General features: G+C 41.6%; 1 protein-coding gene across 1 annotated transcript in view; it reads left to right on the plus strand.

Moving 5' to 3' along the window:
* BCAS1 (brain enriched myelin associated protein 1) overlaps nucleotides 1-16409 on the plus strand; it is a 115262-nt gene that overhangs the window by 48583 nt on the left and 50270 nt on the right. The window contains exons 6-8 of the mRNA XM_049700048.1: nucleotides 10465-10611; nucleotides 11638-11682; nucleotides 14101-14235. Coding sequence (XP_049556005.1) covers nucleotides 10465-10611; nucleotides 11638-11682; nucleotides 14101-14235 — 327 coding nt within the window. The remainder of the gene's footprint in view (nucleotides 1-10464; nucleotides 10612-11637; nucleotides 11683-14100; nucleotides 14236-16409) is intronic.

Consider the following 16409-nt stretch of genomic DNA (forward strand, 5'->3'; position numbering starts at 1 on the left):
ATTTTAGGATGGATAGAATGATGTACCTCATGGGAGCTTTCATTCTAGTGGAAAGACCAGCAATAAACACGAAAATAAATACACAAAGAGTTCCAGTGTATTAAAAGGGTTACAAATGAAATAAACAGAGTTTTGAGAAAGCAGAGAAGAGAAGGGGCTGGTAATTAGGATTGGGTAGGGGGTAGGGTCAGGAAGGATTTGGTCTAATGTAAAACTTCAGGAAAAAGGATGTGACTTTTCTTTTTTCTGCATAAGGCCAAACCATTCTTAGAAAATCTGCAGCTTAATTTTGGCAGCATTCAAAACAGTTTTCTCACTCCTGGGAAGTGTTTGTTAAACAGATGACAAACTCGTTCTAGACTGTGGGTTATTTGCTTTTGTATTTTGAAGTGGTTTTTTTTGATGTTGGATATTTTTTTCTCTAATAAATGTAAATTGTCATTATCAGTCTGGAGGTTGCACATGTTGGAACTGATCATAGAACAGAAGAATCTACCACAGATTCTTTTTTTGCCTGATGTGAAGTGGGAATCACTCTCCACCCACCCTTTGCCCACAGTAAATGTATTTTTCAATTTTATATCATACATAATGGACTCTATTTAAGAGTGTGCCAGGGCTTCCCTGGTGGCGCAGTTGTTAAGAATCCGCCTGCCAATGCAGGGGACATGGGTTTGAGCCCTGGTCCGGGAGGATCCCACATGCCGTGGAGCAACTAGGCCTGTGCGCCACAACTACTGAGCCCGCGTGCCACAACTAGAAGCCACCGCAGTGAGAAGCCCGCACACTGCGCAGCAAGGAAGACCCAATGCAACCAAAAATAAATAAATTTTAAAAAAAAAGTGTGCCAACTTATGTGTTCTTAGGAATATCCTCAAAGTAATTACTGTTGCCAAAAACAGAAGCAAGGAAAGAACATTATATTGCTTAATCCTCGACCCACATTTCACTTGCCATTGGAAATCAAGTTGACGAATTCACTTACCCCTCAAGCAGAGGAGTTACTGAGACAGAAAATGGAAAACCCTTATTTATAGGAAGAAAGTGTGAATTGCTTTCTCTGATAGATTTCTTTCCACTCTCCACCTATGACTACAATGAACAACTGGTTTATTTAATCTTTTAACTAAAACATCTCTGCATCCGTCAATATCATGGGCTAATGAGGCTCTACCATGTCAAGGTGCTATGTTATGCTTCTGCCACCAAGATAGAATATGAGTTTTTAACATCCTGAGGTTATGTCTACAGAGTATTAAAACAGGTGGTGATCTTATGATTTATAATAAAGAGCATCATACTGGATAATTGGTCCAACCTCGCTTGATTCAATTAGCATAAGCAGCTAAAATGAACAGTTGCCTCTCTCTCCTCCCAAAAAGAGGAGGGAAAAATAGGTAAGTGGAGCATTTTTAGATCTGTGTCATGCAGATTCCCCAGTTAGAAAACATGCCAGAAGACAATATGAAAATCTGGATCTCACGTTTCAATATTTTTATGTTCTTTTTATTGCCCTCTGAAGTGTCTGATAATTTCTTAACTACCTGCATCACTAGGAAGTTTATTTCAACCGTGGCACTTTGGCAGTACACAATTTTAAAGCCTTAAGAAGGTTTGAAAAGGCAATTTGACATCTAGGAATTTATTGAGAGAATGGGCAACATTTTATCCACAAGCTTTTTTTTTTTTAAGTCTGGCATTGTCTGTAAGAGAAAAGTTGGGAAGATTTAAAAGATCTAATTGCAGGGTTTTTGTACTGATTGTGGTACACCCTTACACTGGACATCATAACAAAGATGACATAGAAATAGAAGTATTGACATGTGAAGACGGTTATAACATAATGTTAAATAAGAAAAGCAGGTTCTGGACTTCCCTGGTGGTCCAGTGGTTAAGACTCTGTGCTTCCACTGCAGAGGGTGTGGGTTTCATCCCTGGTTGGGGAAGTTCCACATGCCACGTGGTGTGGCCAAAAAAAAAAAAAAAAAAAGGAAAAAGCAACTTTCAAAATAGTATATACAGAAAGGTCCCTTTTGGGTAAAAATCATATTTGCCTTGCCTGCCCACACATATTCATCCTTCCACCCAAACAGGGGTGTGGAAAGAAAAATTGCGGATTGTTAGTAGTAGTTATTTTCTGTAATGGGATAATGGGTGCATGTTATATTTTTACTCTTTGCTCATCTAGATTTTCTCTTTTTTAGAAACAGAGCAAGTAAGCACTGAGTACTGCCTAAGTATAAGGAAAATACTACAATCTAGGTAATTTCCTGATTCCTCCACTAGATAGCGCTATGAAGCTTGCAGCATCCTGAACTGTATTAGAAACTGCAGTAGTAACAAGCGGTTTAACAGGTTATTTTCGCTCACGGTAATTCCGGAACTGTGCAGTCCAGAGCTTGTGTGGCAATTTCCTGCTCAGAAATAACACTGATTTTTAACACGTATAGCTCATGTGTATTTTGGAAAGAGGAATTTTGTCGTGGGTGGCAGTTTTCAAAGCCCTTTCGTAATTGGCACTTCTTAAGGTTGTGCTACTTGCGTTCTTTCCTAATTTTTGCTTAAAAGATGTGAGTGCATTTTTATCCGTTGATGTGCATTGGGAAGCTATAGTGGGAAAAAATAAAAATACAAAATTAGCTACAGGGGTAGACCTTCCTTCGGTGGTTTTGGGCTTTGTAGTAAAACAAAGTTTAAAACAAAAAAAGCCCAACTCTTTCGGAAATGTTGACGTTCCGTTAAATATTATTGGTAGACTTTGTTCTTAGAGTTCCTTCCTGCTTGTTTCAGTAATTTGCTTCCCCTTCTATGGAAATTGGAGGATAAATTTTTATTTTTAAGAATTAACCAAATCCCATTTTTCATCCCCAGTCCGACAATGGGTGTATGCAGGTGATGTGCTCCCAGAAGAAAAAAAGTAAAGACGTGATGTATGTCTAGAGAACATTGTTGCTGAGCAGATGATGCCCTTTGTGCCGCTGGGGCAACCAAGTGGGAGAGGAAACATAGCTCCTCCCTTTAATCCCAGACAGCCTGTGGATCGAATTTCCAACAGATGGAAAAGAGTAATGGGTTTCTGTACCAGTCAACATTTTTTTAGACAAATCTTCCTGTGTTAAACTGCCTGTTAGACACTGATTTCTCGGTACAAAGATTCAAAATGAAACCGTTATGCACAATCGGTGGGGACATCTAGATGAGGTAGACATTCATCACAAATAGTTCCAGACAAAGCTTTTTTTAGCCTTGATCGTCCTGCCTTCACTTGTATTTTCACTTGGACAATGCAGACCTTGCTTAGAGAAAGACGAAAGCCAATTGACAATTTACAGTGGAAGGAAGGTACCAGAAGTTCCATATGCGTTTTATTATAGGCAATCAAATTAGGATGAGGCAGCACAATTTTTCAACATGACAAATTGTGATCACTTAACTAGTGTTCCTATCTGTTTGCCCTTGGAAGCCAACAGAAAGGAAAAAAATACAGGCCTCTTCCATATGGATGAAACACAAGCTGATACCATGGACACCTGTTTGCTTAAAAAGAAGTTTCCAGATATTTCCTGGAGAACGCCTATGTTTCTATCTAAAATTTCTGTTTGCTGAGAATGATCTGCAGGCCTCATGAGAATAGCACAGACGTATTTGTAGTTAAGGACAAAGCTCCTACAAATAACCCAATATTTAAGGCATAGGCCACAAACTGGTGGCCTTGGGCTGGATCGTCTTCCAAACTGCGTTGAGTGTGGCCCTCTGGATGTTTTTTAAAATTTGGAATTAGTTGCCCACATTTTGTTTTAATTTTTAATAGATAATACATTCACATGGCTCAAAATAAGAAATTATGAAACAGTATACTTTTCTACCAATGCCACCCGTAATAGAGAATCACTGTTTGTATTTTTAAATGAGTCTTTCTTGAGCATATATTAAGCAAAAGATAAGTATAAATTCAAATTCCTTCTTTTTTAAGCAAATGGTAATATAATATACACTCTGTTCTATCCCATGCTTTTTTTTCCCAGTTAACACTACTTTCTATATCTGTACAGCTTCCTCATTTGTAACACTTGCATAGTTTTCCAATGAATGGATGTACCATGATTTATTTAGCCAGGACCTTATTAATGACATTTGGCAGGTTTCCAGACATTTGCCATGACCTCATTGTAGTGAATAAGCTCGTGTATTTGTTATTTCACACTTATGTGAATTGAGGTTTAAAACCAACCCTTAGGAGTGGAATCGCTTGGTAAAAGAATATATTCTTTTTCTTTTCTTTTTTTTTTTTTTTTGCAGTACGCGGGCCTCTCACTGTTGTGGCCTCTCCCGTTGCGGAGCACAGGCCCCGGACGCGCAGGCTCAACGGCCATGGCTCACGGGCCCAGCCGCTCCGCGGCAGGTGGGATCTTCCCGGGCCGGGGCACGAACCCGCGTCCCCTTCATCGGCAGGCGGACTCTCAACCACTGCGCCACCAGGGAAGCCCCTCTTTTTTAAATTTTAGTTGATAATGCCAAAATTTCAGCCCTGCCTCAGGACTGAAATAGTATATACTTCAATCAGTAAAATATGAGGGCCATTGAAAAACATTTGGTCATTTCCAGTTTTCAGCCGTTACAATAAAGTTTTTATAAACGTTAATGTATGGGGTTTTGTGTGAATGTCAGTCTTCATTTCTCTGGGGGAAAAAAAGCCAGGAGTGTAATTGCTAGGTTATGTTGGAGTTGCATATTCAGTTTTTTAAGAAACTGCTAAACTTTTCCCGATTGGCTGTACCGTTCTGCATTCCCGTCAGCAGAGTATGAGTGATCTAGTTGTTCTGCATCCTTGCCAGAATTTGAAACTGTCACTATTTTGCACTTTACCCGTTCTGATAGGTGTGTGGTGACATCTTATTGTAGTTTTACTTTGCATTTCCCTAATGGCTAATGAAATTGAACATCTTTCGTTTGCTTATTTGCCATCTATATCTTTTTTTTTTTTTTTTTTTTTTTTTGCGGTACGCGGGCCTCTCACTGCTGTGGCCTCTCCTGTTGCGGAGCACAGGCTCCGGATGCGCAGGCTCAGCGGCCATGGCTCACGGGCCCAGCCGCTCCGCGGCATGTGGGATCTTCCCGGACCGGGGCAAGAACCCGTGTCCCCTTCATCGGCAGGCGGACTCTCAACTGCGCCACCAGGGGAGCCCGCCATCTATATCTTTTGTCCAGTGAAATGTCTCTTCATGTCTTTGCCATTCTCTAATTGGATTGCTTGAATTTTTTGTTTGTTTTACTGTTGAGCTTCGAGAATTCTTTATTTATTCTAGATTCTAGTCCTTTGTCAGATAAGTGGTTTGCAAATACTTTCTCCTCCTTTCTAGCTTTTTTTCCATTAAAAAAAAGGTATTTATTTATTTGGTTGCACTGGTTCTTAGTTGTGGCACGCGGGCTCCTTAATTGTGGTATGCAAACTCTTGGTTGCAGCATGTGGGATCTAGTTCCCTGACCAGGGATTGAACCCGGGCCCCCTGGACTGGGAGTGCGGAGTCTTAACCACTACGCCACCAGGGAAGTCCCATTTTTTCCATTTTTTTAAATAGGATCTTTCACAAAGCAAAATCTTTTAATTTGGATGAAGACCAGTTTATCATTTTTTCCTTTTATGGATGATGCTTTTGATGTCAAGTCTAAGAACTCTTTGCCATAGATCCCAGAAATTTTCTCTTATTTTCTTCTAAAAGGTTTTGTTTTGTTTTGTTTTGTTTTTTGTTTGTTTGTTTTTTGACCTTGCTGCACAGCATGTGAGATCTTAGTTCCCTGACCAGGGATTGAACCCGTGCGCCCTGCAGTGGAAGCACAGGGTCCTAACCACTGGACTACCAGGGAATTCCCCTGAAAGTTTTATACTTTACATTTTGTATTTAAGTCCTTGGTCCATTTTGAGTTAATTTTTGTATAAGGTATAAAGCTTAGATTGAAGTTCTTTTTTTTTTTTTTCCCCTCCCGTGCATGTCAAATTGTTCCAGCACCTTTTATTGAAAAGATGATCTTTCCTCTATTGAATTGCTTTTGCACCTTTGTCAAAAATCAGTTGGGCACATTTTGTGTGGGTCTATTTCTGGGTTCTCTCTTCTGGCCCAGTCAACTATGTGTCTATGCTTCTACCCACCAGTACCACACAGCCTTGCTTACTATAGCTAAATAACAAGGCTTGAAATCAGGAAGCCTGCTTCTTCCCACTTAATTCTTTTTTTTCAAAATTGCTTTAGATATTCTAATTCCTTTGACTTACAAATTTTAGAATAATCTCATCTATCTCTACAAAACATCTTGCTGGGATTTTGATAGGAATTGCATTAAACCTGTATATCACCTTGGGAGGATTGACACCTTTATTGTGTTGAGTCTTCCAGTTCATGAACACTGTATGTCTCTCTGTTTATATGTTCTTTAATTCCTTTCATCAGTATTGTATAGTTTTCTGCATATAAGTCCTGTACATATTTTGTATTTCATTTTTGGTACAAGTATAAATGGTATTATTTTCTAACTTTATTGACATGTAACTGAAATATAATTTTTGTGTAAGTTTAAAGTGTACAACTTGATGATTTGATACACGTATATACTGCAAAATGATTACCACAGTAGGGTTAGTTAACAACTCCATCACCTCATATGATTTCCATCTCTTTTCTTGTGATGAGGACATTTAAGATCTACTCTCTTAGAAACTTTCAAGTATATAATACAGTATTGTAAATTATAGTCACCATGCTGTATATTAGATTCCCCAGAACTTATTCATCTAATAACTGGAAGTTGGTACCCTTTGACCGACATCTCCCCATTTCTCCCACCCCCCAGCCACTGGCAATCACTTTTCCATTCTCTATTTCTATGAGTTCAGCTTTTTAAAATTTCACATATAAGTGATATCATACAGTATTTGTCTTTCTCTGACATTTATCTCAGCATAATGCCCTCAAGGTCCATTCATGTTGTCACAAATGGCAGGATTATCTTCTTTTTTCACGGCTGAATAATATATATTATATACAGTCTTCTTTATCCATTTATCTGTAGACAGACACACTTGTTGTTTCCATATCTTGGCTATTGTGAATAATGCTGCAATGAACATGGGAGTAGAGACATCTCTTCAAGATTCTGCTTTCATTTTCTTTCCCACAAATGGGATTGTGGGATCATATAGTAGGCCTATGTTTAATTTTTTGAGGAACCCCACACTGTTTTCCATAGTGGCTGCAGCAGTTTAGGGTCCCACAAACAAAGCACGAGGGTCCTTTTCCCCACATCCTCGCCAACATTGTTATCTCTCATGTGATGATAGCCATTTTGACAGGTGTGAGGTGATATTACATTGTGGTTTTTATTTGCATTTCTACGGTGTTTGGCTGGTGGAGAACAGTTATTGTCTAAAAGCTTTCTGTCATATGCTAGACTGGCCCTTTCCTGGCCCTTTGGTTCGAGCAGGCGTTTCGGGAGGGTTTGCCCATCGGTGTTTCCTGGTCATTGGCTTCTCCAACTCCAAGTCCAGGATATCTGCGGCAAAAGGAAAACCCAGGGAACTCACCACCATCTTGTTGTTGAGGTACCTAGCTGGCCTGCCTTCTCCTCTCCACCACTCGGAGTCCTTTTGTGTTTGTTTTCTACATAATGTCCAGGATTTTCCACTGTGTTTACTGGGAGGAATGAAGGAAAGTCTATATCCTCCTTCTTCCTGGAAGCAGAGTCTTACGTTCTTTTTTTTTTTATTTTTTTTTATTTTTTATTTATTTATTTATTTTGCGGTACGCGGGCCTCTCACTGTTGTGGCCTCTCCCGTTGCGGAGCACAGGCTCCAGACGCGCAGGCTCAACGGCCATGGCTCACGGGCCCAGCCGCTCCGCAGCATGTGGGATCTTCCTGGACCGGGGCACGAACCCGTTTCCCCTGCATCGGCAGGCAGACTCTCAACCACTGCGCCACCAGGGAAGCTCCTCGACTGCTTCTTCTGCTACGGGGCTCTTTGCCCCATACTCCACCCCCAGCCCAGAAACCTTCCACCTAGAAAGCGCCTACTCTATAAGCTGCTGCCCAGCAGATTGAGAGGAAGCTCAGTGTGACTGACGGTGGTCTTCTCTAACCACCTTGCGTTTATCTGTATCTCAGTTGACCTGAACAATCTACCCCGAAACCCTCCCCACCCCCATCCCCACCTCATCCTTTTCTACATGTTTTTCACGCCCTTTCCTCTGTCTGAAATTCCTCAGCACGCCATCCTTCCCCCACCTCCGCACGTCGACCTGTAGCTCAGGCTCCAGGGCCGAGGGCAGACGCCGCCTCATCTTCACACCTTTCTTGTCCCTGTACTTCAGCTGTTCTCAACCTTGTGCACATTGGAATCACCCAGGGGCTCTAAAAATATTGACACCTGAGCCCCACCTCCAGACATTCTGATCGAATTGGTTCGGGTGGCATCTGGGCATTAATACTGGTTGAAAACGCTGTGCAGGGCTAAGTGGGCTAGTGGAATTCTTTTATCTCTTTATCCGAGTACTTATCCCCCTCTGCTGGCCTTTATCCACTGTGAGACTGTAAGCATCTCAAGAGAGGAACGTGTCTGATTCATTTTTGTTAATCTCACCGGGCTCAGAACAAGGCTCAGTAACGTAAACTATGACAGTAACAATAATGATAATGATAATAATAGCTAGCATTCACTGCATGTTTACTATGTGCTACACACCATGCTAAATCCTGTGGATGGATTATCCCATTTACGGCCCGACCACTCTGAGAGGCAGGTGCTACTGATCCCCCTTTTACAAATGAGCAAACCCAGGCACAGATGTCAGGGAACAGGCCCAGGATCGCACTGGTGTGAAGGATGGAACAGAGAGTGGAGTCTGGGCGGGCTGGCCTCAGAGCCCGTGCTAATATCATTTTGCCTCGATACAGTTTGTACATGGTCAGAATTCCCCCAGCAAGCTATTGAGTGAAGGTGAGTAAATGAGTGATTGGAAATAAATAACTATTTCCTAGGCAATAGCTCCGTCAGGCCAAGTGGGGCACCTCTCCATTAGATTTAGTCCTGGTACCACTTTCATAATGGCTCATGTTCCAAACACCTGCTTGATGATTTGTGTAATATTTTTTAAATTAATTAATTCATTTATTTATTTTTGGCTACATTGGGTCTTCGTTGCTGTGTGTGGGCTTTCTCTAGTTGCGGCAAGCAGGGGCTGCTCTTCGTCGTGGTGCATGGGCTTCTCATTGCGGTGGCTTCTCTTGCTGTGGAGCACGGGCTCTAGGCGTGTGGGCTTCAGTAGTTGTGGCACACAGGCTCAGTACTTGTGGCGCATGGGTTTAGTTGCTCTGCAGCATGTGGGATCTTCCCGGACTAGGGCTCAAACCCATGTCCCCTTCATTGGAAGGTGGATTCTTAACCACTGCGCCACCAGGGAAGTCCTGACTTATGTAATTTTTCTTCTTTTTTTTTTTTTTTTGTGGTACGTGAGCCTCTCACTGCTGTGGCCTCTCCCGTTGCAGAGCACAGGCTCTGGACGCACGGGCTTAGAGGCCATGGCTCACGGGCCCAGCCGCTCCGCAGCATGTGGGATCTTCCCGGACCGGGGCATGAACCCATGTCCCCTGCATCGGCAAGCGGACTCTCAACCACTGCGCCACCAGGGAAGCCCAATAACCCCGTTTTTAATGCAGGTTCTTCTGGCCCAGTCCTTGGCATTAGGGTAACCCACGTGCCAAATGAGTGTGCCGGAGAAGGTGGTCTAGAAACTCAGAGAAGGGAGTAGATTCCATGGGTGCTGTGGCCCAGAAAGACTTCAGTGGAGAAAGTAAACTTGAGCCCGAGGCTGAAGAATGAATGGGTTTGAGGTAACCTGGCTTGGGCCAAGGTCATGGGAGTGAACGTGAAAAAAAGGAGGATATTCAGCCTGCATCCCACCCTCCTGGGTGAGTTAGAGAGGAAAATCCGTCCCAATAGCACATCCTTCGCACAGTTAACTCCCAGATCCTGAAAGCGGAATTATTATTTTAAAACATCAGTACTTTTTTTTTCCGTTGATACAATTCAGCACTGCGGGGATTGTGGGAAATCAGATAGAGGCATCTTCCATGATTAAACTGGAAGACCACAAAATATTGGCATCATACATAACCTCTGTGCAGAATTGGGAGAAAAGGGTTTTTGTTTGGGATGCAACGTGCACTGCTGCGTTTGTTAGCCTCTGGCTCCAAACAATGTCCCTCCAACTAACTGCAAATGCTGATTATGTTAGAAAGAGGGGGCAGGGAAGGAAGAGTGACTCTCATAAGCTCCTGATTGTTCTACACCCCCGTGGGCAGAAGAAGTATGGCTGGAATTAGGGGGTAAGGGAGACAGGGGCGCGAAGCAAAAATATTACTTTGAGAGTCCACATTCAACAAGTTGCAACCATGAAAACTCTGTCTTGTTCCTAGGACATAGCTGACGGCACGGGAAAAGAAGGACAGGAAATCCCAACTGTGAGTTGCTCTGTCCCCGGGGTCCCTGAAGAACTGGAGATTGCAAAGGAGGACCCCCAGACAGAGAATAATAATTCCATCATGAGCTTCCTTAAAACTCTGGTAAGCAGTTTCATCTCCTTTTCTATTCTATTCCTCAATTTTATTGCTCAAAAGTTTTGTTAGATCTAAGAATGATGCATACTTGAATGTTACTGCTCTAAACGGCTTGATGCAGCTGGGACATTGGAGAACAGGGACAAGATGTGCTTCGTAAGGGAATTGGCTTTCAGTGAAGGAGTCTTTAGTTGCTGCGAACTGTGAGATTAACTATGCGACATGAGCTATGTGGTAGTAGAACGCTACTGCAATTGGATATCTTATGGTCATTGATCATAAAAATAATTGGAAAATACTTCCTTGAGTTGCTGACCTATCAAAGCATTTTTGCCACTCAAATGGCAAATAAAACTGTAGAAATCACTATCTTGTTACATCTAAAGCTCCCATTTGACTGGGTGGAGGCAGGGACTCACATCTTGCATTGCTTGCTCCTGTCTGACTCTTCAGACCCCGCAGCTTGGCACCTGCCAGACACTCAAAAAAGGGCTGAATGCGTGAATGCATAATTAAACAGACATCTCCAAGTGTTTGGGCTATTCCCAAAGGCCAAGACCAACTTCAAAAGATAAAACAGAAAAAGTCAACCGAATGTGCCACAAACACCAAAGGCTTGTACATTTGTTTGGATTTAGTGGTGGACTTGTTGGAAAGTGTGTAGCCATTCCAGGAGACAGTTTCGAATGTGGTCAAGCTCTTAGTGAATGTATAAGATCTGATGCATTTCATTATAAAATATTAATTTTGTTAACTTATGTATACTTAGGTATTACCCAGAAGTCCATGGGTTTCTACTAAATTAAAAGGACTTCTCATTACATTCCTTACTTGTAGAGTGAAGTGGACCACCCTAAATAAAAATATGAAATAGGGAATTCTCTGGTGGTGCAGTGGTTAGGACTTGGTACTTTCACTGCCGGGGCCCAGGTTCAGTCCCTGGTCGGGGAACTAAAATAAAAAGAAAGAAAGAAAGAGAAACACCCTACAGAGCTATGGTTTTTAACATTTGGTTTTTCTCAAACTTTTAAGGTTTCGCCTAACAAAGCTGAAACAAAAAAAGATCTGGAAGACACGGTAGGTCATTTGAAGTGTGTTTGGGTTTGGGTTTGTGCGTAGAATTGGATTTGGATTTACGTATGCGTCTTTGTTTTTGGAATTTTGTGTGCGTGGGATATACATACACACATATCTACATATTTAGCAATTTAATAGTGCTGTTAGATTGTCTTTAAAATGTTCCACTTACGTTAATGGTATTTTAATGAAAATTTTGGTGGGAAGCTTGAAATATGTGCCAATTCTGGCTAAATAATGTCATAAAAACCAATTTCTTATACAGAATAAGAACAGAATACTCATTATTATATATCATCTTAGTCTTTTTAGCTGTGTGTAGAGAGACCCAGGGAATATGGTAAAAGTTAGCCACTGGAAATGCGAAAGTCATGAGACTCAATTTAAAGCAGATGTGAGCTGCTAGATTTTGGTTTTAAAAAAATATGTCTTGCTTTGTTTTTCATGTAATTTGAAAAAAATTAGTCTCCACTGCAATGGCAGTTGCTTGGTGCATGAAATAGTCACCAGTCGACACTTGCCAAATGAAGGAACAAGTAGAGGGGTTAGGATGCCCTAGAGAGTGTGTGCTTTTTCGCCGTCATCCTAGAAATTCAGCCAGTTCCCCTCAAAGTACATTTTGTTTGGAATGACTGCTTTCTAGAGATGTTTTCCCTTTGCACTTGAGAGAACCGATTTCCTTTCGTAGAACACGTGGTTTAAATTTCACGGGAATCATGAGGGAAATTTAACTTGGTGACAGATAAATGTCTTGTGTCCTCCTTTTGATAACTGAAAGCGCTTTGAAAGGTACTGGGACCAAACAAATGGCTTGGCCAACCCAGTATATCTGCTCCCCGTACTTGAAGGGGCCAAGTTGTGAAAAGGATCCTAGAATTTGTCTCAGAAGACCTGTGTTCGAGCCGCAGTCCTGCTGCTTGATAGCTGTGTGATCCTAACCTGTCTGAACCCAAATTTCCACATCTGTAAAACTGGGGCAATAAAAATTCTGCCTCCCCAACCCCAGGACTGAATGAAGGTGTGACAGTGCCTGGTAAACCCTGGAGCTCTGTTCAAATGTAGGTGATCCCTATTTCCATAATCACAGCAGGACAGACTGAACATCAGGATTACATCTGTATTGTACTGATTGGTTCCTCTAGAATTTTCTTCTTCCATTGAAAAAAAGATATATCTGAGGTATCTACATGCATTTTCCCATAAGGTTATTTATTTGCTACAAGGCAGCTAGGGTCAAGTTCAATGAATGGTTGGGTCCAAATGTTTCTCTTTGGGTTCTGTGTCCTGCATTGTTGGAAATCACAGAGTTAGCACAATAGGCTATAAACAGTGGGGTATGTGGGTGTGTTGTGTGGCTCCCCGAGTGACCTGATGCCCTCACTCCCTTTAGCTGCTCACGGCATCAAGGCTGTTCCCCCACCCAGAATGTGGTCCCAGCTGAAAGTACCTAGTGGTAAAATCTCATGGCCCTGCCCAGAGAGCTATGCGCTCAGTGCTGATGGAACTGGATCTCAAAAGCAGGTTTTGTGAATGTAGGTTGTCCGTGATGCCCACAAACAGACCTCTTTCTACCAACCTGGTTCTCATACTTGCCTTCTTGACATCTTTTCTACTGAAGTTCTTGGATTCATGCTTTTGAAATGTCAACACTTTTGTCCATCTTCTCATTTGGCCCTGGGCAATTTTTAGCACACTCCACTGCTGCACACACAAAATCCCCTGCCATTTGTGACTTGAGTCAACAATTCCGAATGGTTGTAGCTGGGCTATTTTAGTTCCAATTTCCCTTCACTTTGGCTCAGTGGACTGACTCACTCTAGAAACATCTTTTGCCCAGGAGATCTGCCCATCTAGAAGTCAGCTGAGATTTTTGTGGGTGATACTGCTTCCCTGAAGTTTCTAATACCGCAAAAGAGGAGATCAGTTTGAGAATGAAAGCCATTTAGTGGCAGTACTTGACTCCAGGATGCAAAAATAAATTGCTTGTCTTCAGGTATTTTTTTCTTCTGTTTCACGTGACAATAGCATTTAGATTTTTAAAAATCATCGGGTAGGGACTGCATTATCGTTTTTATTTTTTAATTTTTTTCACCTGGATATTACATGTCCTGTAGACAAAGCTTAAATATCTTGTCATTGTCTTTAGCAAATGGAGCTGCATTAATCTGGGTCATTTAAATAGGTTGCTGTGTTGAAAATCAACATGTACCTGAAATAGACTGTGAATTTGCACTTTAACAAATCGTCTTTGAGAGTTTGAAAAAGATAAGCATTCACATGATGTCTTGTGATTGGGAGATGGGGGTGATATACCGGCAGCTAATTGACAAAGTGGATTACTGCGCTTAAAAACAACAGAAAAAGAATGCATTCTGTTTAAAAACAAAGTTCTAAGCTGTGACTGCTGTTGCCCAAAAGGCATCTAAAGCAGAAAGTGTCTGTGATGGACAAGCTGGGCAGAAGACATCCGAGATCCAGGCTAAAGGCACCAAGAAAAAGCATCTGCATAGCCCCAGGCTAGGACTCGCCTTTAGAAAATTCTTTAGGCATAAGGTCTGTATCTTGTTAAAATAGGAGGAAAAATAAGAACCCTGGTCTTCACCACATGACACATGTGCCCATCCTGTATCCAGCCTGCTCCACTTCAGTGAAGACAGAGCCTTGGGTGGTAGAAATCATTAGAGGGGAATTAAGTACTATGTGAATCAAATTTCAGAGATTTTAAGTCCCCATAATTGTAAACATCTCAGACTACTTTCCTAGTGTGGACCAGGGTTCTGAGATTATTCTTCTAACCTAGTGTTTCCCAAATGTTGAATGTTTGCATACCACCTTCATCGTTTTTGGCAGATATACCACTATTTACTTGATATTTTTATATTGAAATTGACTCACTTCCTATTTAAAGATATCTGTAAAAGAAACTTTGTATTACATCACACTTGGAAAAGCAGATCATTTTTCATAAGAGGAATGTACCATTATATGGGCAATAAAAAAAGAGATTACATTCTAGCTGTCTCGCTTGTGTTAAGCTCTGAATCTATTGCCATTTCTAGCTTTATGAAAAGGCAATTAGCCAGCAGTAGGGAAATGTTAAAGATTTCTCTACCGGCACCAGACTGAGATTTTCCCCCAATGGTCTTAGAAAGATGAGAATTGAAAAAGGAAAAGTATTTTCACGATTTTAATATTATTTAATATCATAGCACAATCTGAGGCCATCTCTGATCCCACCAATGGTATGCTTGCTATACTTTGGGAAATGCTCTTCTAACCTCAAGATAACAATTCTATCTTCCTGTGGTCCGTTCCATCTCTTCCCTGTATTAACTAAACTTATACTGAGCCCAAATGGAAGCCCAGGCAGAACAAAACAATGAATGAAGGCAGAGCAAGTTCTGTCTCCACGTTCTTGGAAAGTAAAGACAACAGAGAAGTGAGTTTCGGAGATTTCACTCTTCTAATGTCTACGAAAATGCCAGTATTTGTCTGAAACCATCAATTAAAAGGATCCCTGACTTGGGCCAGCATGCTTGTAAATTTGTTTAAAATATCCACCATTCTCCACTAAGTTGAATGAACTTATTTGAAAAACTTCCCCAGCTGGATGTAATAGTCCCAGGATTGTGTATGCAGATAAAAGCTCCGTAGAAAGCTCTCCCGGCGGAATCTATATTTGCATAAACAAACTATGTTATGAAGCCACCCTTCGATTTCCATACAGGGTTATTTTGTCCTGTAGCGAGACAAGGGGGTGGATGAGAGACACTGCAATGGGGGAGGGAACGTTAAAAAGTGGTACCACTGTATGTGGGCGACAATTTGGTAACTGCTAGTGAAATCTGTCATGGATCTGGTACAAAGGAATCTAGCTGAATTCCCACCGGTGCTTCGGTGAGTAGGGGGCCTTGAAAGTTTAAGACGCTATGACTCCCCCTCCCCCGACCCCCACAGATCTGCATTTCATCACGACATTCATTTCGTACCTCCAGAATCTCTCCCCTCCCACAAGTGGACCACCCAAGTTCAGTATTCCTGGGGCTTCCCCGAATTGTTGGCTTCACATCCTGCCAACTGAGTTGACGTTTGGGGTAGGAGAGGATTCTAAAACCACTGGGACGATGGAGAAGAAACGACCCCTTCTGGGATACTGTAACACAGACTAAGGTTTTGCCTTGAGTTACATTCGGTCTATTTTTTTACGTTAAAGTAAGGGGACAGTTCCCAGATGTTCTTAATTCTCATTTATACAGCAGTGTGGTAGATCTCATTGGCTTTTACCTTCATGCCTAGGACAGTGTTTTTCTTTTCCTCAATTGGTTGTTCTGTCATCCAAAAAGATAGGAAAACAGGGCCATTAAAATTGACCAGTCAGAGTCCATCAGTGAACCTTGTTGCATGATTGTGGGAGGTGTGCTACTCATCCTCCTTGATTTCAGTGTGACCTAAGACAGAAAAAAGACGTCCAAGCAAATTCAAGGGTAAAACGTTATCTTCTAGTTTTGCTCTTAAAAAAAAAATACAGTGGTTACCAATTCTGGTTAACTCCTCCTTTCATTTCTTTGAATGTCAATTTTCCTTCCTATAAAAAGAATTTGCTTAGTTTCAAAGAGGAGGAAAGGCTGACATTAATCAATGAAATACGTTTATTATTATGAATAACGAGGGGTCAGCGTTTCTTTGCTGAATCTGAACTTTTTTTTTCTTGGCTTAATCACATGCGG

The sequence above is a fragment of the Orcinus orca genome, chromosome 16 (assembly GCF_937001465.1).
Source record: "Orcinus orca chromosome 16, mOrcOrc1.1, whole genome shotgun sequence".
Lineage (NCBI taxonomy): Eukaryota > Metazoa > Chordata > Mammalia > Artiodactyla > Delphinidae > Orcinus > Orcinus orca.